Source organism: Larus michahellis, chromosome 13, assembly GCF_964199755.1.
Source record: "Larus michahellis chromosome 13, bLarMic1.1, whole genome shotgun sequence".
Classification (NCBI taxonomy): domain Eukaryota; kingdom Metazoa; phylum Chordata; class Aves; order Charadriiformes; family Laridae; genus Larus; species Larus michahellis.
Window position 1 is genome coordinate 6,367,907 of NC_133908.1, and position 23,969 is coordinate 6,391,875.

The following is a 23,969-nucleotide window of genomic DNA, read 5'->3' on the forward strand; positions in this document are numbered from 1 at the left end:
CTGCAGTAAAAATTAACAAGAGACAGCTTTACCCAGGTTTATTTCTTTTCATACAGTGCTGCCATAAACATTTCGTAAATAATTCTACTAGGAGTACGCATGATTTATAAAATGTCTGTGAGGAACAGGCTGGCACAGTCCCTACTTGTCTTTGAGCTGCTAGCTTTCTCTCTTGCACACTGTTGTTTGTACTTGTAAAATTGAGTCAGCTATAATTTCAACAACCCTGAATCTTCTGTACAAGAGATTAAAAACACTCATGCTACTTGCTCCAGAAGAAAAAGGTATTCCAATAGTAAAGTAGCTACAGAAAGCCACTTAGACATTCATTTAACTCTTTTGTGTCATGAAGGCCAAAGAGTTCTCAAAAATAAAACAAATGCATTTCATAGAAGCAAATAAACACTTCAGGAATTGTTTCTGTTGAAAATAGCCCTGGAGGACATTAATATGCTTAGAAAAATCTTAAGGTTGGCCATTTAATTTCTAAGATTAGATGCAACTACTTACTTTTGTAGAGCTCTATCATTTCTGTTTTATCACCCGACTCTATGTGAAGACACTAGCTGGGACAGTGGGCTGCAACACCATCTGTATGCAACGGATGACACGCAAGTCTGTATTCTGAGTGCTGACCCAGATGGTGCAGTATGATTGCTTACCCACCGCCTGGCAAGGAGCTTTGCATGAGAACAAACTAGTTGAGGTTTAACCCAGACAAGGTCAACACAGTGTTGAATGATTATTTTCCAAGTTGTTCACAGGTTTAGGTTTGTCCAATTCTGGAATGTCAAATGACACTAACAGCTTTTTTTTCATGGGCACTTGTAGCCATTTCTCTCTCTGGTCTGGATTTTCTCACTGTGCTATGTCTGTGTCATCTGCACTGGATTACTGCCACATGTTCCACCCAGAGTGTTACTTGAAGAGGATTCTGAAAATATAGCTGGGTAGGAAATGAGACCACCAAAATATTTTATCATGCTAAACTCATAATGTACACTGTACCTGTTAACAGAAGACTAACCTACGTGTGTGCAGCAATAAGTCAAGACATCATCACTGATTCGCAAAGGCCTCAACAAGTTGTTTTGCTCTCTGAGGCACTCTGTGTGCTACTTTACTTATACTATGACCATAGCTGAGACGCACTGGAGTTGAGCTCCCGAACTGAAATTTCTCAAGCCTGGAGGTAGCTGTCTACATGGAGGACTCTAGACTAACATTGCCTTCCTCTGTTGGCAGACCCAAGTTCAAGCTGAGAACATCATTTTCACAAATCTCGCTTTTCTAACAGTATTGCCGATATATTGCATTGGGCTAGCATATACCTTTTGTTGAAGGGTATCTTTTATTTCAAAGTGTATTTAATTTTTTATTAAAGGAAATTAATAATTTTAAATTACAGGAATCAAGTTTTTGTTGATTTACAAAATAGAATTATTATACAGCTGTGTAGTATTTATACCAGCTCTTTTCATCCTTCAGAGTATAAAAAGATCAATATGCAGAATAAGCAGTGATTATTTTTTGAAATAATGCTGGAAACATCCACCTAGGGATTCAGTGGAATCTATCTTTAAATTAAATTACCTAGCATAAGCATTCAAAAACTAGACATGATTTAGGTCAACCACTGATCTCTCTTAATGTGGTAATTCACATTTTCAAGTAGAAACACGCCCTTATATACACTGCTCAGTTCCCTACTGCTCATCTTCCTCATGTATGAAAACATAGTATACTCTTGACACTTAACCCTGCAATGATGAACAAGTCAGCCTTGATCATGCAAAATTCATACTTGACTTGGAGCATTTGAGTAATTTCATTAACTTCTACAAGAATACTTGCATTATCTGGATCCGAGCCAAAGTATTTACCAGCTTGAAGAGTCAATCAACACTGCAGGATTCTTGCAGGGAAAGCAGGCAGATATTGCAGGGAAATAACCAGAACAACGCCATGTAGTCATCAACTGTTTGGTCTATACCACACATCAGGCTGACAGTATTTGTTAATCAAAACTTCCATCCAGAAAGATGGAATGACATAGAAGCTCTTTTTGCAAACCGATCCATGATACAATTTTGAACCACTGTTTCCTTAGTTGTTCGACCCATCTGAGGGATTATAATCAGAGAAGAGCACTTACCTTATACTTAACAGAACTTTGCACCGAAGTGCTAATTAACACAACATACAGAAAAAAATGAAGATAGATGTTAACAGATATAAAATGGAAATAACTTTACAATTAACATACTAAAACAGAAGCACCGGATGGGAAAGCAGAGACATAAAATTCTGTCACTGCAATCACAGGCAACCATATAACAGATACATAGTCCAGAAAACAAACAGAACATCTCCAGGTTCCTGCCACATGCTGCAAGCTGCAAAACAGCTACAGAATCCTATCACAAAAGAGCAGAAGGCACAAAACCCCAGAACATACCACAGAAAAGCCGGAGATACTGAAGACAATAGCAATGTGTTAAGTCACAGTCACAGCCGGGAATGTGACAGATAAATGCTCATTTAAGTCTCTGAAGTATTCTGTGTCCTATGTCACTGAGAGGCACAGACACTCCTGTGGACTAGAAGATATCACAGACACAGGGACAGTCTATACAATAGTGCTGCTACTCCACTGTGGGACTTGGAAATACTTGTTCTGCTGAGCCACGCTACAACAACTGAATACGAGAAAACTTCCAACTCCAGAGACTTCTTAGAGCAACTAGCATTATTTTTTTGTCATGAGAAACACAAGTCTAGTTGAGAAACAGTAAACAAGAGGATAATTAAGATTAACAGAATTAGAATTTTTATAGAGGGCTCAAGCATCAAGTATATGGTAAATGATGCCTAACAAAGAAATGTTGGTGCTTCTCGCCCCATGTTTTCAAGCTCATCAGAAATAATCCTTCTAATGTGGTTTCCTTCAAGACAGGAAAATCCCAGTTAATATCTCTATAATACAATTCTGCCTTTCCTTTAGCCACTCATGGTTTGTTTAATGCGCCTTTGCTGAATTTCACATTACCATCCCTTCCTAAACCATTCAAATGAGAAACAGGTGTTAAAAGGAGGGCTGAGAAAGTATGGGTGTGTTTATCAGCTGTATAAACTTACATTGAAGAAATTCGTCTTGTTCCTCTCGCAGAAGAGGCCCTGCGCAGGCATGTGCTTCAGCTGCTGCCAGGGGACCCCACTGCCCAGCAGCACGTCGCGGGCCCACTGCAGGTTCTGCGGATGAAATGGGGCAGGTGAGTTGCAGGCAGGGGACAGAAATGCCACCACAGGTAGAAATACAAAGTGCTCACTGGCTTTTACTTATTAACCTGCATTGTCATTTCTCAGTTTCCATGTAACTGCTGTTCTGACAGTATTTGCAGAAGCATGCAATTTGGAGAAGACACCCCTCAGGAGAGAGAAGCCTGCTTGTTTCGCAGAGCAAGCATCCAGACTGATCAGTCCTAGCAGACTTGTCAGCCCCCAACAGCTGCTGAATCCAGCCTCATATCATCAAGTTTGGTTTGTGGTGGTTTTGTTTGGATTTTTTGTTGGTTTTTTTTTTTTTTTTTTTTTTAACCTGTCTTCTCTTCATTGAGATCTACCCGCCAGCTCCTGTCACCTACAAAAACCTGAACTATAGTGTCACCTACAGAAACCTGAACTACAGGTATATTTAAAACACTTTAATTTTTTTGTTAACAGCTGTTAAAAGATGTTGTACTGTTCAATATAAAAATAATTTTTATATAAAAATATAAAATTTCTCAGCAAACAGTGGAACCCACTGTCCTGGGTATCCTGTGGCCTTCCTCCACACATCAGGCCCCCCACTTAACCACCCCCCCCCCAGCCCTCCCTTGTCCCTCAGTCCCTCCAGTTTCATAGAATCACAGAATTGTCTAGGTTGGAAGGGACCTTTCAAATGCCTCCAGGGATGGCAACTCCACCACTTCCCTGGGCAGCCTGTTCCAATGCTTGACAACCCTTTTGGTGAAGAAATTTTTCCTAATACCCAATCTAAATCTCCCCCGGCGCAACTTGAGGCCACTTCCCCTTGTTCTATTGCCTGTTACTTGGGAGAAGAGACCAACCCCCCCTCGCTACAACCCCCTTTCAGGCAGTTGTAGAGAGCGAGAAGGTCTCCCCTCAGCCTCCCTTTCTCCAGGCCAAACACCCCCAGCTCCCTCAGCCGCTCCTCGTAACACTTGTGCTCCAGACCCCTCACCAGCTCCGTTGCCCTTCTCTGGACCCACTCCAGCATCTCAATGTCTTTCCAAAGTTTCCAATGTCACTACAAAGTGAGGGGCCCAAAACTCAACTCCCCCCTCGGGGTAACTGCCCACGAGACACGCCTGCCAGCCCCCAGGCCTAGCAGCAGAGGCAACCTTTAGGCCTAAACTGCAGCCACCTTTTAGTGGGGCGGTGAATTCAGGCCTTTTACATCTACCCAGCCATTGCCTTCCCTGTAATTTCACTTAACACCTCTGGAAATTTCCATGCCTGTCATCAAATTTGGTTAATAGCGCTCAGTGAGTTAACAAGTATCAGTAGGAGACTAAATGATAGACAACAATCAAAAATTCATAAAAGCAGTACCCCTCAAAGAGTTCAATGCATGAGCATCTCCTGTGTAGCTGAGAACTAGGGACAGCTGTTGGCTCCAGGCAAAACATTACTAACAGATGGGACAATTATTAATTGTAAGGTTTCACCAACAGAAGTTTTGCTTTACTTCATTTTTTATTTCAGTATTAGAAAGTAGCATTTGAGTCATATTAGACTGGCTTTTTTAGAGGTAACCACTACAGAACAGATAAAAGGAAGATGAAGATATTTGGTTCACAGAGACAAATGAGAATGCTGAATTCTGATTTGTGTTCTGTGGGCTGGAAATACGCCTCTGTGAATCATATATTTGATTAAATCATGTCCATCCAAGAAGTATAGTCCAGTTGTAATGTTTGGTTTGGGTTTTTTGTTGTTGTTGTTTGTTTTTTTGGTTTTTTGGGGGTGGGGGGGGCAAGGGGGATATTAGAAAAGTTCTTGTCCTGTCTTCCAGATTATTTTCTTTACAAGACTCTGGTGAAACAGTGAAAGCCCTGCTAAATCATAAGTGCTCTTGTCCTAATGACAGTAATCATGCAGAAATCTCCAATGTCTTACTAGAATTGGAGCATCCCCTCTAGCAAAATGCTGATTACGGATTCATATGAGAGCCGAACACTGGAAATACTAACCAGATATTTACGGATGTCAAAAATCCTTCATTCAGAGAGCTGATACAGGTATTATACAGGACCTTCATGATTATAGTGTACGACAGTCGAGGGGATTTTGGTAGCTTTCTTTTGGTATGGAACAAATACATGTTCACTCATAACCATCACAAGGTACTTTCTGGCTAGTTGGGGGAACCAGTAAATTTAATTATTATTACTGAGTGTCAAATTTAATTAAGACTGAAGAAAGCAAAGTATGTAAACTTAACTGTATGCTAACTTTTTCCTACGGTACTTCTTTTGTAATATGTATTTCTGTAATCCTATTAACCTAAGCCTGCAAAATACTTTGAAATACATACAAAAGAAAATACAACATGGAAAAGAACCTACAAAAATCTGGTCTTCCATGAAAGTCATCCTCTTTTGAACAAAATCAGAATCCAGCAAAAATAAGCCTATCATAACGTCCAAGATGTAGGCATATAAATGCTTTATTTTATGCCAATCATAGTCATCTGAAACTTAAGTAGATTCCAAGTGTGAAAATGAAGTAAAAAAAATTGCCTAATGTGTGGCAATCTGAATCTTACAGTTAAAACTATCACATAAAAATTAAAGGAAAACAAAACCCTCAAGAAAGCTACCACCACAAAGCTTAAATATAAAATCCCAGCCAAAACAAATTTTAGCTATGGATGTATTCCTGAATCTAAGTTTTACAATGAAAATGTTAAGAGATCACTAGCTGTATCATCATGCTGTGGTGATTTGCTGTGTACATTATACTGACCATCCATAGGCATGTATTTGATACACATAATTCATAGGCTTTTATTGAACAAGATGATGACAGTAACCTAGCTAGGAGGAGAAAAAGATCATTCAGACAAATGGGGCAATTACACGGTAACTTCACACAATCAAACCTAATAGGAATAAAAGATGTCGTTACAGATTTTCCACTACCCTTCTCCTTAAATCAGCATGATCTGTTATTCTCAGTAAATACGCCTGAGCAGGTCTCAACTCATTAGATTTCAGAGTCTGCTCTGCTTAGTTTTTAGCTGATGAAGTTATTAGGAGTGGGTGAAGGGATCCAGGACATAGCAAAAAGGATTTATTCTTCCTGGCACACTGCTTGCCAGTCTGAAATGCTGGATTTAGCTGTCTGACTCAGGGCAATTATGAAGTACTCTTTCCAGTTCAGCTGTTGCCTCCCACATCTTCATCACCCCAAGATTCAAAGACAAGATGACTGACAGGGTACAAGAACTTGCAAAAACGTTTACCAGCATTATTAAACTGGAAAAGGAAAATCTCTTATGGTCAACCAAGTGGAAATCTGAGTCACCTGAGATAGACACCCCTTACATGGTGTCAGAAACCACCTTTACCTAACTTGGAAACTCCGCGAAGAGCTGCAGAGAGGTGTACAAAACATCCCACTATATCTTAATCCTTCCCTCTGTTTTCTTTTATAGTCTGTTAGAAGGCTTTGTCTCAAAAAAAACCCTAGTGCTCCTGCATCAAATAAAAGCAAAAAACCCAAAACACTATTGACCTCAAAGGGTAGCCTTTTGAATGAACTGTTATTACTGAACTGTTGCTACTTGAAATGCTTACATCCGTTATGCTTACAGATTATGCCTGTCTCCAAGTATATATTAAACCTACATATGTATAATTTTGTAATTTTTACATGCATGTATTACGCCTACTTTGACTAAATTGTCACGCTACGATATTATACCTGACATTAATTTCCCCATTAAGGACTCTGTTAATAATGGACATAATAGAAGATACAAACTTTAAAAACCTCAGTCATACAAACAATATCTGTGAGCAGGTTCTTCTGGGATTTACAGAGTACTTTTTTTTTTCCAAGATAAAAAATCATGTAAGCAAAAATGTTTATTTCGTGGCACTCTGATGGTGGCAGAATATCAGACCAGTTCTACATACTGATCCATAAGGACCATAAGGCAAATACTTTTCACAAAACTTTTTAGTTATACTGACAAGCAGCATCTTGCCAAGTCCTATCTTTTCCTTACCAACTGTGCCAACACTCATTTTGGAGGTAAAAAAATCACAAAGGATGAAGACTTTACTTCAAGACAGAGACAAGGCAAATGGGAAACTAAAACTACTGCCCAAACTGGCACTGAATTTTCAGCTTCTGAAAATTTATCCTTACTTCCCTGCATATTTATTCCAACAAAAAAAAGCTATGTACAATTTGCTCTGATAACAAAATAAAACAAAGAGAAATAGCCTCCACATAGTAAGCAGGATTTTGTGGGGGGGGGGGGGGAAGCAGAGCACGTAGCCAAACAAGATGTTGAAAGATTTTGAAAAGGATGTTAAAAAAAGCACTCGACAACTATTTTTACTAATCTCACAACAGCAAAACTGGTAATACTGTAAAATGGGAGAAAACAGATTGCATATGGAAAACTTGTTTTTCTATGCACCATGGAGACCTGCCAATTCCCTCCTTTCCCAGCCAACCGTGAATTTTGGCCATCAGTCTAAATTCTTCATACAAATTCCTGGCACTGGTACATAAATGCTGAGTTTTCCAAGATGGTTATATGCATTTAAAAATTAATTTCGGCTTTCTAAAATTTACCAGTAATCCACTCTGTCCCCACAGCAACTCAACCTGATATAATTGATCTCATTTTTTAAATCAGGTTTATCATCAGTATATCTAAGCATACTTCTTATTCCAGTTATTGCTGGAAATGCATAGCTGCATTTTGTGTTTGAAGTTTGTTCAGGAGTGTAACTCCCACTAAAGACATAGTAGTGCACCATTAAAACAAAGACATTTGACATTGCTCTACAAAAGAACCTGAATGAGTTATCAAAGAAAGAAAATCACAACCTCATGAAAGTAGGTAGTATAAATAAATCAGTAGGAAGATTTTTTTTTTTTTTGCAGTGTTAAGTAGTTGTTTGTTATACAGAGAAGCAATAAAAAAGGACAGGTAAATGCAATAATGCTAGTTGAAGGCAACCTGGTAACTACTAGGCTCAAACAGGCAGGATTCTTTTTTTTTTTTTTTTTTTGAGTTCTAAGGGGAGGTAGCTTTAGACAACAATGTGTATTTCATAAAGAAAAACATTACAAATCACTAAGGTGATATTTATATAGGGAAAGAGATACAAAAAGCAAAAGACAGGGCTTCATCAGGAAAAAAAAACATAGAAGAAAATATTTTGCAAGTACTTCCTCAGGCAAGGACATGCTATTTGAACCAATAAATTGAAAACAGGCAGCCTTTTTTGTTGAATGTTGATACAAAATAATTTTCAGCAACAGTAATGACAGATTGCAGGAATCTACAGCTCCTATGAATGATTAGCTCCATGGAAAAATTAACAACTGTCACATACAAACAGCATAAGAATGTTTTCAAAACAAGCTATCTTTAAAAAAATGGTAATATTTTTCTGGATAATCACAGTACAGCCAAATGGAATATTCATCACCTTTCAGTAGATCGGGAAGATATGTTACTGCTCAATTTGAAGCAGTACTGTTGAAATGTTTTCTACTATGACGCAAGGGGTATGATTTGTTTCCATTACTTTCCCTTCCTTATTATTCACACAAGCTTCAGTACTGGTGGGGAAGAGAATTCAGGAAGCCACGCAGTGCAGCATATGACGTAACGCAAGACTTCCAAATACAAAAACTGTGAGTTCAAACCTTAATTATGACAATTAGGGAAATAACACTGACAATTTCAACCTGCTATTCATACACATTTTACCAACTGATACTTCAGAAAGACAAAAGGATTATAATAAGAGAAGTATGCAGAAGTGAAATAAAGAATGACATAATGTTAAAACCAAAATGATGATAATTCATAGCAGAAAGCTTTTGAAATTAATTTTATTATGAAGAATATGTAAGGGCCCTGCTGAAGCAAGCAAGTTATTTTGCCCTCATCTCAAAAAGGAACTGACTCTATTACAGTCACCAAGACATTGATATTCCTGTTTAATCCAAAATCACCAGCCCACGAGCAGTAGGATCTGACTGACTTTCACTCAGTGATTTCTAAACAGCAAATAATTTTGTTTCACTTGAGATGACGTCTGTGCTCTGCCAGTGAGAAAACCTTCAATCTACGGTCAAAGACCCAAGATACCCAGAAAGTCCGCCTGTGTCACATGATGTGTTTACACCAATATTGATGAATTTCTGCTTCCAAGACACTATTCAGTCCGCTTATTCAGTAAAAAAAAAAATAATAATTGCTGCCATTTTTATGAGAACATCTTAATTTATGTGACATATCTAAAAGGTAATTCTCTGCTGAACAACAAAAAATTACTTAGTTCATTAGTAAAAAAAGAAATTTTCTACTCAACTAGCCTCACACATGAATCGGACAATCTAGGAGCTGAAGACTTCCCAATCCAAACTGCATTAAACAAACTTCCCAGTTGTATTTTAACACTGAGACTTCTGAATTAGTACAAATGACAATACAGTTTGTTTATTTGGGCAATAAACACAACTAGTCAGCTATTGTATCAGTGGTCTGCTCACCTTGTGTGTTTTGCTGTATGTGTACAGATATGCCAATCTGTAGAGGCTCTTGTAGTGCTGGGGGAAGCGGCTGAGACACAAACAGAAGGAGGTGATACACTGCTCTGTCAGGAACTTCCGCTGTTCCTCAAGGTCTGCTGGAAGACCATGAGGAAATTCAGATGCATCTCCACAAGCTTCAGCCTTCTTTTTACAGTCCCACTGTGAGGGGGGGGGGATTGCAGCTTTGATGGGATTGCCAGAAGCAGACTGAGGATCCAACAGAATTTTCTGGCCAGGAGGCTCAGCAGGATGGTAAGATTCTGAGCTCTCCAGCAGCTCTTCTGATTTTCCTGCAACTGAAACATTAAGAGAAGACAAAAGTGACAGGGAAAATTATAAAATGGCAAATAAAATATACAAAATGACAAAAATTAAATACAACGAATGGTAATCCTTTTCTTCACTAAAGCACAGACAGAATTATTGAGTGGTTCCTGAAAAATTATGACTATTCCTGATGTTTAATGAATAAGTAATCTCCAGCTCATGAATAAACAGAGCCACATACTGATTTCTCCATTGTCTTTACTTGGGATTTTCCCTGAGCAATAATAATTCAGCCCACCTTATACAATGCAGGGTTTTATATACTGTTGGAAGACGGGGGAGGAGGGGGGACAACAACAAAATAAAAGCATAAATTCAGTAAAATTCTATTGCAAAGAAAGGAAGAAAGAATGGAAAATTAAAGCCATCTTGCCAAAGTGAGATGTATTACTCTTAACAACCTACCTAGAACATAATTCCAGAATACAATTTAGGTTCAGACAGAAGGATTAGCAGCACCTAACCTGGCCTTCTGTATAATGTAGACCTACAGTCCCATCCAAATATTTTTGCAATTAACTTGGTAATTCATAGTTCAATTGACCTATCTTTTCTTGAAGGATACAAAAATCTTACTTCAGAAGACATCTGTGACAGTGGGAGCTTCCACATGTCCTCTTAGTTAGTCATTATTGCTGAAAACATGTATGCTACATGCAGATTAATTTTTTAACTTTGATTTTTAGTCATGGAAGTTTACTGTGTCTTTGTCTCTGCTGGAATAAAGAGCCTCTTACATTAGATCTTACCTCCTTGCAGGCTAGAGATATACTAAAGTATACTTGATCCTCAAGTACGAAGCTCCTCCTTTTTCTCTGCTAAGGCTGAACTTCAAGTCAAACGTTTCCCAGAACAGAAATTTTTCAAAATTTGCTTATGCAATCTATGTATCCATTATAGTTTTAGTCTACAGATAGCTTTATAGATAAAAACAACATTTATTCTAAATAGATGTCAGTAATGTAAGAATGCATTCATAGAATCATAGAATCGTTTTGGTTGGAAGAGACCTTTAAGATCATCAAATGCCACCTAGCACTGCCAAGTTACCACTAAACTAAATCCCTCACACAGTCTTTCTGACAGACAACTGATGACAGTAGCACAGCTCACTGCAGACCTGACAAAGAGCCATGTCTTTACTGGTACCCAAAAGATTACTGAATTTAGTGATTATGTAAGTACTATTTTACAAAACCAGGAACTGGCATCCATTTCATCATGTTGATGCAAACATCACCACAGACTTCCCTAGCTTAGGCAAGACTGAAGTAAAATACTCTTAAAAGCAAGAAACCAAAATATGACTAGTTGGCAGTTGTTCCTAGTGAGATCAGTGAAGTGAATCAGGGCTACCCACATACCATGGTTTCTGGATCTATGCAATTGGAAAAGACTAAAGTATAGCGTGATCTGGCAAAAAAGACTTTTAACATCCCACAAAGGGCCACAACCCAGAAAGGTGGGCAGAATTTATACATTGGTCTTGTTTGTCTTTCCCTGCTGAAGTCCAGCCTCTCTATCTACTGCCATATCCAACTGTACAAACATCAGATAATGGGAAAATCCAGCTAATGGTTTTTCGAACAATTTTCCACTGGAATACAGAACACTTAGTATTATTATATATGGAAAAATTTCGTAGAGAGCAATTCCACTTCTCCACTGAAATAAAGTATCCAATGGAATAAAACATCTAATTCCACTATTTGTGCTCTTCTATGTACTGAATATCAATCTGCTACCGGGCCAGAACAAAAAGGGCATCCATACCTGGGGAAAAGAAAAAATGTTTTGTTTGAGATTGTCTTCAAATAACTACTCCTTCAATTATTTACAGATTTGAAACATGGAAGAAAGATTAAATAACAATCTAAAAGAAGGCAAGCAAGTGAAAGGGCCACCACAGGCAGCAGTTTATCATTATTCTTTTCTTTCTAAGGTTTAACAGGTAGTACAAATTGGGATGATGGCCACGTAAGTAAAGTTCTAATTTTAAGCTACACATACATGCAGCCGTAACGCCTAGTTAAAATTCTCAGTCACAGTGCACCATATTTCAGGGCTTCTGCATGCCAGAAGAAACATTTTAATGAGAATATACCAGCTGACAGTATCTATAAATCGGGCATACTCTTTTCCTCTGTAGATCCCAGGGTCTCCTTGCTGGGCATCAGTGTATCAGCACAGGTAGCAGAAATCCTCTTCTCTGTGTAAGTCTTCCTCAGGCTGTCTTGAGAACTGGCAGGCTCATTAAACATATCCTGTGTGGAACTGGAGTCAGACAGCACCGCTGCAGTGCTATCCTGACTCCTCTCTGCAAAAGAGATAAAGAAGGAATGCACCATTTCATACTCAGCAAGCTGTTACTTGCATCTTGGCAACAGCAACATAAAACTGCAGCCACTCTGCAAACCTCTTACAAGTGCAATACAGGATCCTTAACAACCACCAATTCTGTTGTCTAGAAGTATTTATTTTCTTCTAAGTTGTCTACTTCACTTATCATTTTCATCTCACCTATTTGTGCTAAGAAATTAAAACCCCAGTCTTCTTTCACTAGGTATTATTTAACACTAATGTAATAAGAGAGCTCCCTGCCCCCCGACATTTCTTCCTAGAATATAATCCTGGAATTTGATTCAGAAGCAATGATGCACAACTTTCAAAAGCAGTTAAGCTGAGAACGCAGTATTGCAGCTACTATGGCCCTGTAAAATTTCCCAGGTTTATTGGGCCATTTACCTTGAAAAGCACACAGTATAGTTTTGAGTCAGACACAAACAAAGCTCAATTGACAAGAGAAAACCAGGAACAACCATACGGGTAAAAATTACTTGTGAAGGACACAAAAATCAGTACCGTTAGAGGGCAAAGACTTACAGGAGTGATCATTGATGCCATCTATCCTGCAGGTGTTAGATGCTGTTCACCAAATGTTCTGAAAGGTGATTTGATATGGCAAATAAACAATCCATCAAGGAGTGGTGAACATTGGCTGCCGAGTACATTACAGTCGCAACTAAGTTGTTAATCTGCTCATAGCTGTTACAGCACAGGAAAAGTTGTACGGGATCGCGACTTTATCATGGGGGATAAAATTCACACCTCAGAATAAACAGGCAAGTTAAAACCTTCCCCCCATGTCTGAAACCTGCCTGATATAACCCAAGTTCTTCTACACGAAGGGTTATCAGAGGGAACCCTGCACGACTCAAAATGCAGCTTAGTATCTGCAACAGAAAGATGCATGCATATTCCCACTGAGATGGGAAAGTGGCATTTTTCTGTAATATTGTGCCAACATAATTCAGTGTTCAAGAAAAAATTCCAATACAGTCAATTCTCTCTAAATCTGTAGCCCAAAAGATTAATCTCCAGTTTCTGCTAAAGATACAGGGATAGCTTAACCAAGAGGCATGTTACATCCATTGTCTAGGTAGTTCCACTGCATTCTTATTCATTAATTTTCTTGATAAGATCAAGGAAGAAAATTAAAAAAGCAAAAGCCCTTGCTTTGAGATGAGCTGATAATTTAATTACATTTCTTCTATTCCATCTGAAATGCACTTGTTCAGGAGAGAGCTAAGGGCCTCCTATGAATTTCTTTTATCAAGATAAATCCCTCTGCAGACCTTTAGCTTGCAGATCAGGTTCTGCTTATTAGGATTCCAACAAATTTAAACTAAATTTGATGCACTCCGTAGGCTTTTCACTACCACACAAAGAAAACCTTCCCTTTCAGCGAACAGATCTTAATAAAAGTGTATCTTGCAAAAAGAATGGGGGAACAGTATTTGCTTCCTAATTGGAAGTTATATAGCTGGTTAATGATGACAAGTTTTATACAGAAAGAATATAATTATAAAGAATGGGAAGAGTAGGATTCTGAAGAGAGGTCAGTCAAGCTCTAAATAACTCATTTATAAAGCTTTAATAACCTTCTGTGGTACAAATGGATACTATTGAACTCCCAGTTGGCATCAGGAAAAACATTTACAGTAGCTCCCTTGATATTTTTTTTAAAGGAAGTTTCTGCATCTGCGGCAGAGGCTGAATTACTCATCTAGGGAAGAAAAAAAAAAAAAAGCAAACATCCAAACGTTGTCATAAGCCTGGAGGTCAGCTCTGATGTGTGGGTTATGACAGATGAAGCATTAGAATGTAAATCAAGGACTGCTAGGCCAGTATGAGAGTGATACCAGATCACTAGGAAATGACACTAACTTCTCAGTATGCAAAGACGGACAATGATTTAGCATGTTACATTTCAAATGTATGCACGACAGGGAAGCTTTTCCTGATGGGGAACAAGTGTAAATACCTCCTTACAATTAGCTAGCTATTTTGACCGAAGCTTTTACTAAAATGAGTGTAGGTTTAGGTTTGTACGTTCATTCTCCGTTTCTTTCAAGATATTAACTATATTAAAAAAATAATCTTAATGATATTTAACATTGGGCTCCTTAATCACTGAAAAACAGAGGAAGACTACTATCGAGACAACTTCCTATTATTTTAGATACTTCTTGAATGCAGTAGATGCTTTCAAACTAAGTGGGCCTGATGAAAAACACTGGAGTATTTCAGAAATTAGCAGCAGCCACCACTTAGTCATATTAATTTCTCAGAAGTCACAGAGGATGGGTAAAGTTCCAGGGAATAGAAAACACAGTGTAATACCTATCTTTACAAAGGATAAAAGGTCAAAGCTGTTAGCCAGCCAGCCTTCATCTTCCACAGAATTATTTGAGCATAAATAAATCTGCCTATAAGCATCTAAAAGATAACAAAATCAGTAGTAGAAAATGTGTGTGTATCCCAGCACATACATACACATGTGCCGGTAAAGAATTAATGATTCTCAAACCAGAAATGGCCAAAACATCATGCTATTGTAAAAGCAATTCAAACTAGCACACTTGAACGTATAATCAGTAACTCCACAGAAAAAAAATACATACGGGTCTTCGTGTTCTACTGAACACTAATGAAAATTAAGCTTAATTATGGTGTCTGTATTTGGGACCCGCATTTTAAAAAATACACTGAATAACTAGAATGAAATCAGAGGAGAGGAGAAAAAATGATGAGACACTAAGGAGATGGTATATAAGAAAAACATTGGGAGAATTGGACTTATTTATCTTCAAAAAGATGAGGGAGAATTTCCAAATACATACAATTAACCAAAATAAAAATACAAAATTGCTCTTCATATTCACTAAGTACAGAGCAAGAGGCAATGTGTTTTAGTTACAGCAAGAAAATAGCCTTTTTTCTTTTTTTTTTTCCTAATTTCTAGTTTAACTGTTACATACAGTTAAAAAGTTGCATAGAGAACCTATGGAATCACTGGAGGTTTTCAAGGACAGGTAGACAAATACCTATCATTTGTTAGGTTACACAAGATGTACCTTAATGTAAAAAAAAAAAAACAAACAAACTCTCTCCATACCTAAGTGCTGCAGTATGTAATGCAGAACTCATGACAACTACACTAAGTCGCATCCTAACTCTGCTTTTTTAAAAAAAAAAAAAAAAGAGACAAAAAAAGACATATTTTTCATCCATGAAAGTATTATGCTCTTCTAACCTAACTCACAAATGTATCTTTTACATATATATACACACACTAGACAGACACACAGCATATAGTTTTACGTTCATTGTGTTATAAAGCTTTTCCTTTTTGACTGTAGTTGAGACAGTCATTAGTGTTACTCAACCTCATGCCAAAGACCAATCATGCAGTCTGTGAGACATAAGAATTAATTCCAAATTCCCAACTGCTATTGATAGCTGTCTTTTTGAAAGATGCGAATCCAAGGAGAGCACCAGTGCTTTTTAATAACTTCTGCTGCAAAGACAATTTAACGCAAGTCAGAGTAATTTAAGAGTTAAAGAATTATTGAGCTTAATATTTTGTTTACCTAAGGTATTTTCTTAGTTCCTCCATCTGGCAATAGCAACAAGGCAAGCTTTTCCAAAAAGCTAAAGCGATCCCTCAGTTACAAGCAAATGATAAATCAAGGACTAAATATTCTTTTGAGGTCCCTTCCTGTAAAATTTCCTATTATTTCAAATGCTAAGATAAAAATACAACTGGGTATTAATGTCCCAAAATTATTACCTGTAGTGGAAATGAAGGGAGTAGGGAAAAAGGTCTACTAACCTGTGCATAAACAACTGCAACAAAATTCCTATTAAAAATATGTCCTGATACTAGATTGTCTCTTTCGTATTATTACATTTTGTTTCGTTACTTGGCTGCATCACTTCTAAGTTTTAGGAAGATTTCAAACAACCTGATGAGCTGAAATCTGTATTTGATGTAAAGTCAAGTATTTTCTCTTTATTTGTAAAGATTAAGGAAATAGCACTTGAAAGCAAATAATTTTTTTTTTTTAAACTCATTCCTCATAATGTACGCAACTTGTGACATTTCAGGGCCTGCTATGTCAGACTGTATCACCTACTCTGTCAATAGGTGAAAAAGAGCGGCTCTGGACAGAAGATGTAAAAAGGTCAAAAGGAAGAATCTTGTTAACTTTTCGAGATATTAGTTAAAAAGCATTTATTATTGGAAAAGTGTGACTGGGAAGAAAGAACTTGTATGTTCATCTGTACTGCCAAGACCTTTACTGTATCACAGTGAGATCCTGTCAGTCACTTGGATAATTAAGTAATTATCATTACTGAAACACATCTGGCTTTGATAGTAGAAAAATATCTGTAGTCCATTTGACCTAATTCTACGCTTAAGAGCATTTTAAGATTAATCATATTGTAAGTGAAATAATTTTACTGTGTTGATTTCAAAAATCCCTATTCCACGCTATTCCTCCACACCAGAAAAAGCCATTAGCGTGTCACTATCACTGCTCCATTAGCAATCAGGCACAATACCTGCATGCCTATCAATTAACAGTAAAAAGTTGTGTTAAACTTCGGGGAATCTGAATGACTATTTAATTTTAAAATACAACCAGGAAAAAAAAGGCTCAATACTTCACTAGCCATTGTCCTGTGCCAGCATTCTCCCTGTCATGGTTTGGGCTGGGCTGGCCACTAAAATGAAAAAGAGATGCTCTCTTTTACGCCTCTCCCCTTCAGATGGGCCGTAAGCCCTGTGGACCACACACTGTAAGCCTTGTTACCTAAACTGTGTCCACTCATAGGGCTGAAGGAGGGAAGAAAGAGACAGTGATGTGTTAAAGTGTCAGTGACCTGACCTAGCAGACATACAACCCTAACGACAGAGCTCTTACCGCTAAGTATGCTCACCAGGTAACATCTCCCATGGTACAAGCTTACGTTATTTATCTCAGGGGAGCTGAAGTACAGCTTCATGGTGTCTGTATGAATGAGGTATTCCGCCTTTGACAATTAATCACAATGCAGCTCAGTAATTGTGTTGTCTGCCCTCGCATCCTTTGAAACTTTTTGGAAATTAAAAGGAGGTGGGAGAAGGCCTCTGAAACATCTGCATGTGGGTGTAGGTAACAGGCTCAGAGAGCCAACAGGGTATAACTCACTTTTTCTGAATAATAACTTTTTCTGTCTTAAATAACTGAAGGAAAATGTATGCCCACTTATTACAAGAAGGTATCTGAAATGTGATAAACAATAAGCTACAAGTCAAAAATCAGAAATGAGTGGCACAGAAAGCTTTTCTGAAGAGCTATATCCATATGCTAACTCAATTTACAGTAAAGAAAAATCCCGCTGCACAGTTCAGAGCTTATGAATAATTAACTATATATTATTAAAACCAAAAAATCTTGTCTCATGCAATAGAGGTGGGCTGTGGATGCACAGATTCTCTCTTTGTCCTGCCTGCCTGGCACCATATCTCCCCTCTTCTCTTTACTTGTACATATGTGCATTTTTCTTTATCGGTCTGTAGTGAGAAACTTGATGTATCACACAATTCTCATTCTTGAAACATATTCCACCCATAACAGAAGACAACATTCAGATCTGTATCAAAAGGCACTTCCACATTATCAAAAACAAAAGAATTGCAGAGATTTGCATGGGAGCAGATTGATTTCTTGAGGACAGCAAGTCCTCAGAAGGTTTAAAGGGAGTTCTCTTATAACATGAGTCAAAGATGAGAGTCTATGTTTTGTGTGGCTGCACTGAACACTGAAAATGTTTTGGTTACTTGCAGTCCTATATCATTGTTCTTCTGTCTTCAAGTGCAGAGCAACAGAGTATCTCATCACTGTTCCATTTATTTAGTCAAATCCTTTTTACATAATCTCACATTAAATGTCAGTGTGATACTTTTCCTAATCAGAGAGAGGTTAAATTGGGGAAAGGTAAAAGTGGAGCATACTACAATAAACTGGATCTGATTTATTAGTCATGTAGTCCAGTATGCGGTCCCCATGAATATCTGGTACCATGTGCCAGAAAAGGATATGTACTGCAGACCAGAAGATTTCATTTTAAACCGATAGAGAGAATTTTGAAGGGTAAGATTCTAATGTTCCAAAATGTAATGTGGACGTTCTTTTTATGCACAGAAATACCCATTCCATCTTAGAAGCTTATTTAGTTTGGCATGAATGACAACCTGGTGCTGAAAGTTTCTCAGGGATCACCTTTGTCTCATCAGGATGTTGAGAACCCCCGTTTACAAAAAACTGTGCATCTTCATAACATTTGCAGAATTACAGACCAACGAACTATGACGTGAGACTTCTCCCACAGCATGAAGCAAGGAGCCTTTCCCAGTGAGTTTATCATGCAGGTTTTGCCAATTATTAAAAGCAAGCCGTGACAGGTAAAAGCAGGAAGAGAATGCCTGGGGAACAGAGATTTGTAAAAAAGGTTAGAGGCAGCACGGGCAATATTGGTTGCAAAAGCAATCAGGCAAAGACAAACACAAAAAAGGACGATTATGTCTAACTACACACAACATACTACATGGCATGGATGAAGACTTAAAACAATATGACATTTTAACACTGCAACAGCAATGGATTCTAAATACATCATCTGCATACCACCACAGTAATATGGAACTGAATATCAACACAACAAAGACGTATTACAGCAAAAAACACCTCACAACAATCTCTCAGTCCACTTTTTGGGAAACAGATTTCTCAATCAGATTTTTTTTTTTTATTTTAATACTATAACTGCTTTCTGAACTAACTTTAATGCTTAGCACAACAATTAGGTGAATTTAAACAATTGGTCTTTACTGACTACCTACATCCAGCCTGTATAAAGGAGGACAATAAGCATGTCTGGTTTGGTATATAACACTGGCCATTTAGCTGTGTAAGTATGGCGACATCCCAGGTAACGATAGTCTTGGTCCCTGCTGAGTTCCTGTTTGTTCGTTTCCTACTTTGCTCTTGGAAAATAAAAAGAGTCTAAACCTCAGGCTTCTACTGTCAAATGCAAGTTTTCATTTTGAAGGGTTATAGAACAGCAACAGGCAGGGGTGATGACAGGAAAGATAGGATTAACAGAAGGAAGGAAAAGATGTTGCTGAACGGAAGGACAAGAAAAGAGAAAGGAAGCTGCCTATTTTACACACATGACAGCAGCTAGTCAGCCAGCAAATAACAGCTGCCACTCAGCAATACTTCTGTCTCCTGGAAGGAGATACATGCTAACAGCTGCCATGAGGAAAAAGAAGTTTAGTTACTTTACAAGCTGTATTTACTGGTTCCTTTCTCCCATTTCCATTAAATATATGACTTAAAACCAAGACCAGCATTCCCTGGATATAAAGCTTTTCAATGCTCTCAACTTTAACAGTTCCACCAGTAAAACATGCTGGAGAGCTACAGAAGTACAATGACACATTTAAATATAACATATCTGAAATAAGTCTGCCCTTACAGGTTTACCTAGCTACACATGAACGCTTGAAGATAGAGTCCCAATATTTTCAAGAAAAGATGTCTGGCTGTACAGTAATTCTCTCCTGCTTGTAATGAGATAATTTCCTGCACTAGAAGGCACATTGTTAGATATCTTGTTAAAAAAACCAAACCAAACAAACAAAAAACCCCACAAACCAAAAACCCCATAAATAACGTAAAATTAATAGAAAAAAATAGGGCTTAGAAGGAACTGCAGGAATTCATCTAGTCCATTCCTTTTTCCATCAGGATAAATTACATCTCCATCATTCCTGGCAGATGGTTGTATCACCACTGTTTAAAGACTTCCAGTGCTGAAGTGTTGCAGTGTTATACTATCCCCAGGAACGTATTCTAGTGTTTCGCTTTTTTTTTTTTTTTTGCTAAATAGTATTTCCTAATATTATGCTAAGACTATTTTCTAATGTCCAGATTAAAAATGCAATTTAAGTCTAATATTGTCTGTCCTATCTCCCATGGACACAGACATTCTGGTTTTTGCCTCTTTGTACAGCCTTCAACACTATTTAGGTTACACTGCTGTTATGTCTCCCCTTAGTCTTCTCCTCCCTCGCCAAACCATCCCAATTCCTTCTCTCTTTCCTCACAGGTCATGCTTTCTTGAAGGACAGCACACAGAAAAGGTCAAAAGAGGTCTCACAGGTCTGCAGTGACAGGGATCCCAACTAACGTGTTTGCTTGTGGTAACATATGAAGAGACTTTAGTAAGTAATGCTCTTGTTTTGTTTATGTCATATATGATGAACAATATGGACATAAGAGTAATTAAAGTATTGTCAGGCCTCAGAAAGAATAAATATCTGGGTTGAATTTAAGTCAAATGATTCATTTTGTGAACAACAATATAGACAGTTTCGTTTGCTGTCAGAATGGTAAAAAAAAAAATAGAGTAGTCAAGTGATAGATATTTTCTTGCTATTTTTAGGAACAGTACAATGGAAATGCAGGCACTGGTTTTCTTCAGTGATGTGATTATGTGTAAGATGTCAAGAGCATTTTACTTCAAAAGTATATATTTTAACGCAAGTAAAACACAAATGCATGCAGAGGAGCACGATATATGTAATAATATAAAAGTGGAAGACTTCTGAGCATTGCTCAGCCTGTTAGCTCTCCTTCCATCTGTAACAGCCCCAAGGCAAATATTTCAGTTTCCAGGGGCTCTTCAAGATGCTGTATCCAGAGTTTAGTTGTGCCAGCAACTTCCAAAACATTACGAATGATGCAGTACTTCACAATTCTACTTGTCACAGTTACAGACTTCCTAAAGATCACCATAACTCCGCTTCTTTCAGCGGCTGACATGTTGAATTGCTTTGGCAGCAGCAAAGCTTAGTCCTAGCCAGGCTGAGGTAGCACTCCCAAGAACTGCTACTTCAGCCCCGGCAGAGGTAGACGTTCCTTAGCTTGCACCTTCAGGGTTTGCTACGCAGCCAGCTTTGCTCCCATCGGGCAATTAGCATGCCACAGTCCATAATATCTTACTTTGAGTGAAGGTACTAACAAAACATAATGGAATATTTGTCTAACTTATGTACCTCCTGGGAACATTTCAACAGTCTTCAGGACCTAAGCAGAGGTAGTCTGAGGCAGAACTGCTTCTTGTGGGGAATATTATTTAGGAAATATTTAAATATTTGCTCCCTTCTGTGTTTTCTGTGTCAAAAGACATGAGAAGGCTAATATAAGAGCCCGATCACTACATAACCCATCCACACTAACACACTACATATGATAGCAAAGCAGTCCAATGAATTACTCCCGATTGAAATGTAAGCTTGAATAAAATGAACATTTCTCTATTTAATTTAGTGAAAGAAACAAAGGATCTTCTGTCAGTTTCACCAAGAATTATTTGTTGGGGAAAAGGAATAAATTCACCTTGCAGAGTTTCAGGCATATAAACATTTGTTTCAAAACGATGTCAAAGTTATTTACAAATTACTGTTCTTCAGAAAATGACAATAGGAAGCAGCCCACCCTCCAGAAATAAATTCATATCAAGCAGAGCATTCCTGTGGGGCCTGCCACATTCTACCACCACTAAGCTATACATTGCAGATATTTTACTCCTCCTGCTCATAGATCCAGATGAATAAACAAATGGCCAGAAGAGAAGAATCAAATTCCTAGCCAAATAATAATGTCAGGTTATTTAAATAGTAACTTAATTTCTACTATATATGTATATTGCAAAGTCTTCAATAACACTGTAATACCACCCTACCTTCTGCATTTATACGCCAATTATTTATGATATCACTTTATATTCTATAGAGATGAGCTGCTAACCAGTCATTGTAAGTGACAGAGGAAAAATTAAAAGATGAAGTCTACTGGACTGTCATGCAAATCACTTCGTGCTGATACACAATATATTCAAAGTAGTTGCCACTTGCCTCCTTCAAAAAAGGATAATACTGTTTTGCCTTGCCTTTTTAACAATTTGTCTTGTTTCAGCCACAATTCAAATTTTCACCTGGTCATTTAACACAGGCATTGAAACAGTGTCCAGTCTTCTAAAGACTGAACCCACATCTTTCCTAATAAGCTCAGACATTTAGCTCCAGAGGAAAAAGAAAGAAAAAAAAAATCACCTAACAAACTCCTCCTATCGACATTCCCATTTTGACTAAATGATAGGTGGCAAGTGACAACTTTGAATTTTGTATTTAAAGCTCTGACTGTACATTGATTCTATTTAAAGCACTGAATTTATAGAGGTAATGAGCTTCAATATTGCCCGTGTTACCACAGACCCATCACCCTCCTTGAAATGAGCAGTTTGATCATTCCTGGTCAAACCCCCCATGATTAGAGCACCTCCCTGTGCTGCCAGTATTGAGAACAGGGACTGTACCGTCCGGCGTTGCCTGCTGACGGGGTTTTTTACATTTGACGTAATCGTGGTCAACTGGAGTGGCTGTGTAAGGTGGGGATGTCAGACCTGGACCGGAGGATGAGGGGAGGGAAGTCCCAGGGCCTGGCACTGTTCCGGCTGAAGAGTGAGAGTCTTCATCAATGATGCAAGCTTTTTCCCTGGGAAGGGCAAGGCAAAAAACAAGTGTTAACATAGTAGGGACATATACAAAGAACAAAAGGAGACTCCATGTTCTTATGACGTTTCCAATACACTCACTTTTCTGCAACTTTTGGGGTGTTCTTCTCCTCACCCCTGGCAAATGGTCCCTCAGAAGCTTCTTTCATGAAACTAACTAGTATCTCTGCGTCTACTCCAGAGTCTGGTTTCCCCACAAGTTTTAAAATAGAAGCATGAAGTCGAAAGTATACCTAGAAAACACCAAAGTCCACTCAGTCAGTAGAGAATTCATAGCTCTGCAACCTATTACAAATAGTCTCTTTTCTGTAGAAACTGCAGGATTTAGTAAAGACAGTCATCTGTTACCTAAACTTACCTGAATAAGACTCTTCCTGCCTTTGAAAGTTGCTTGTAAATGACAAGATCTGAACACTGTAAAAATTTTATAACTGCAACCTATGGAATACAACAATGAAACAGACCTGGTCTGCTTGGAAGCAAGTCACCACTGGGTATGTTCTAGATCCACTACTTTTACCAGACAACACTGTGACAACAAAGATGTTATGACTGCTATTCCAACTCATGCACGAACTTATGCTTCCATAGGTATGAGATGCTTGTGAAACCTATCCACGTTTGATTTTGAGAAAAACTGACTAATGTACTGTGTGCAGCAAAATACAGAAGTGGAATTTCTGCCTCTCTGTCCAATACTGAGACTCTAAACGTAAACTGTCCTTAGAGCAACATCAACCTGAATAACAGGCTCCATTTCATTCTCCAAGTTAGTCTTGTAAATGTTCCCAGATGCAGAGCACCATGTACAT

The 23,969-nt window shown here is 38.0% G+C and overlaps 1 protein-coding gene across 6 annotated transcripts in view; it reads right to left on the bottom strand.

Annotated features, from left to right (window-relative positions):
- Positions 1-23,969, bottom strand: part of CABIN1 (calcineurin binding protein 1) — a 121,294-nt gene that overhangs the window by 68,155 nt on the left and 29,170 nt on the right. For 4 of the 6 annotated variants that reach the window (XM_074607098.1, XM_074607099.1, XM_074607101.1 and 1 more), the window contains 5 exons: positions 23,239-23,390; positions 22,960-23,138; positions 12,320-12,502; positions 9,817-10,154; positions 3,139-3,252 (listed from right to left, as the gene is read on the bottom strand). In XM_074607098.1, coding sequence (XP_074463199.1) covers positions 3,139-3,252; positions 9,817-10,154; positions 12,320-12,502; positions 22,960-23,138; positions 23,239-23,390 — 966 coding nt within the window. The remainder of the gene's footprint in view (positions 1-3,138; positions 3,253-9,816; positions 10,155-12,319; positions 12,503-22,959; positions 23,139-23,238; positions 23,391-23,969) is intronic. The other 2 variants (XM_074607102.1, XM_074607100.1) reach the window with 1 other exon arrangement.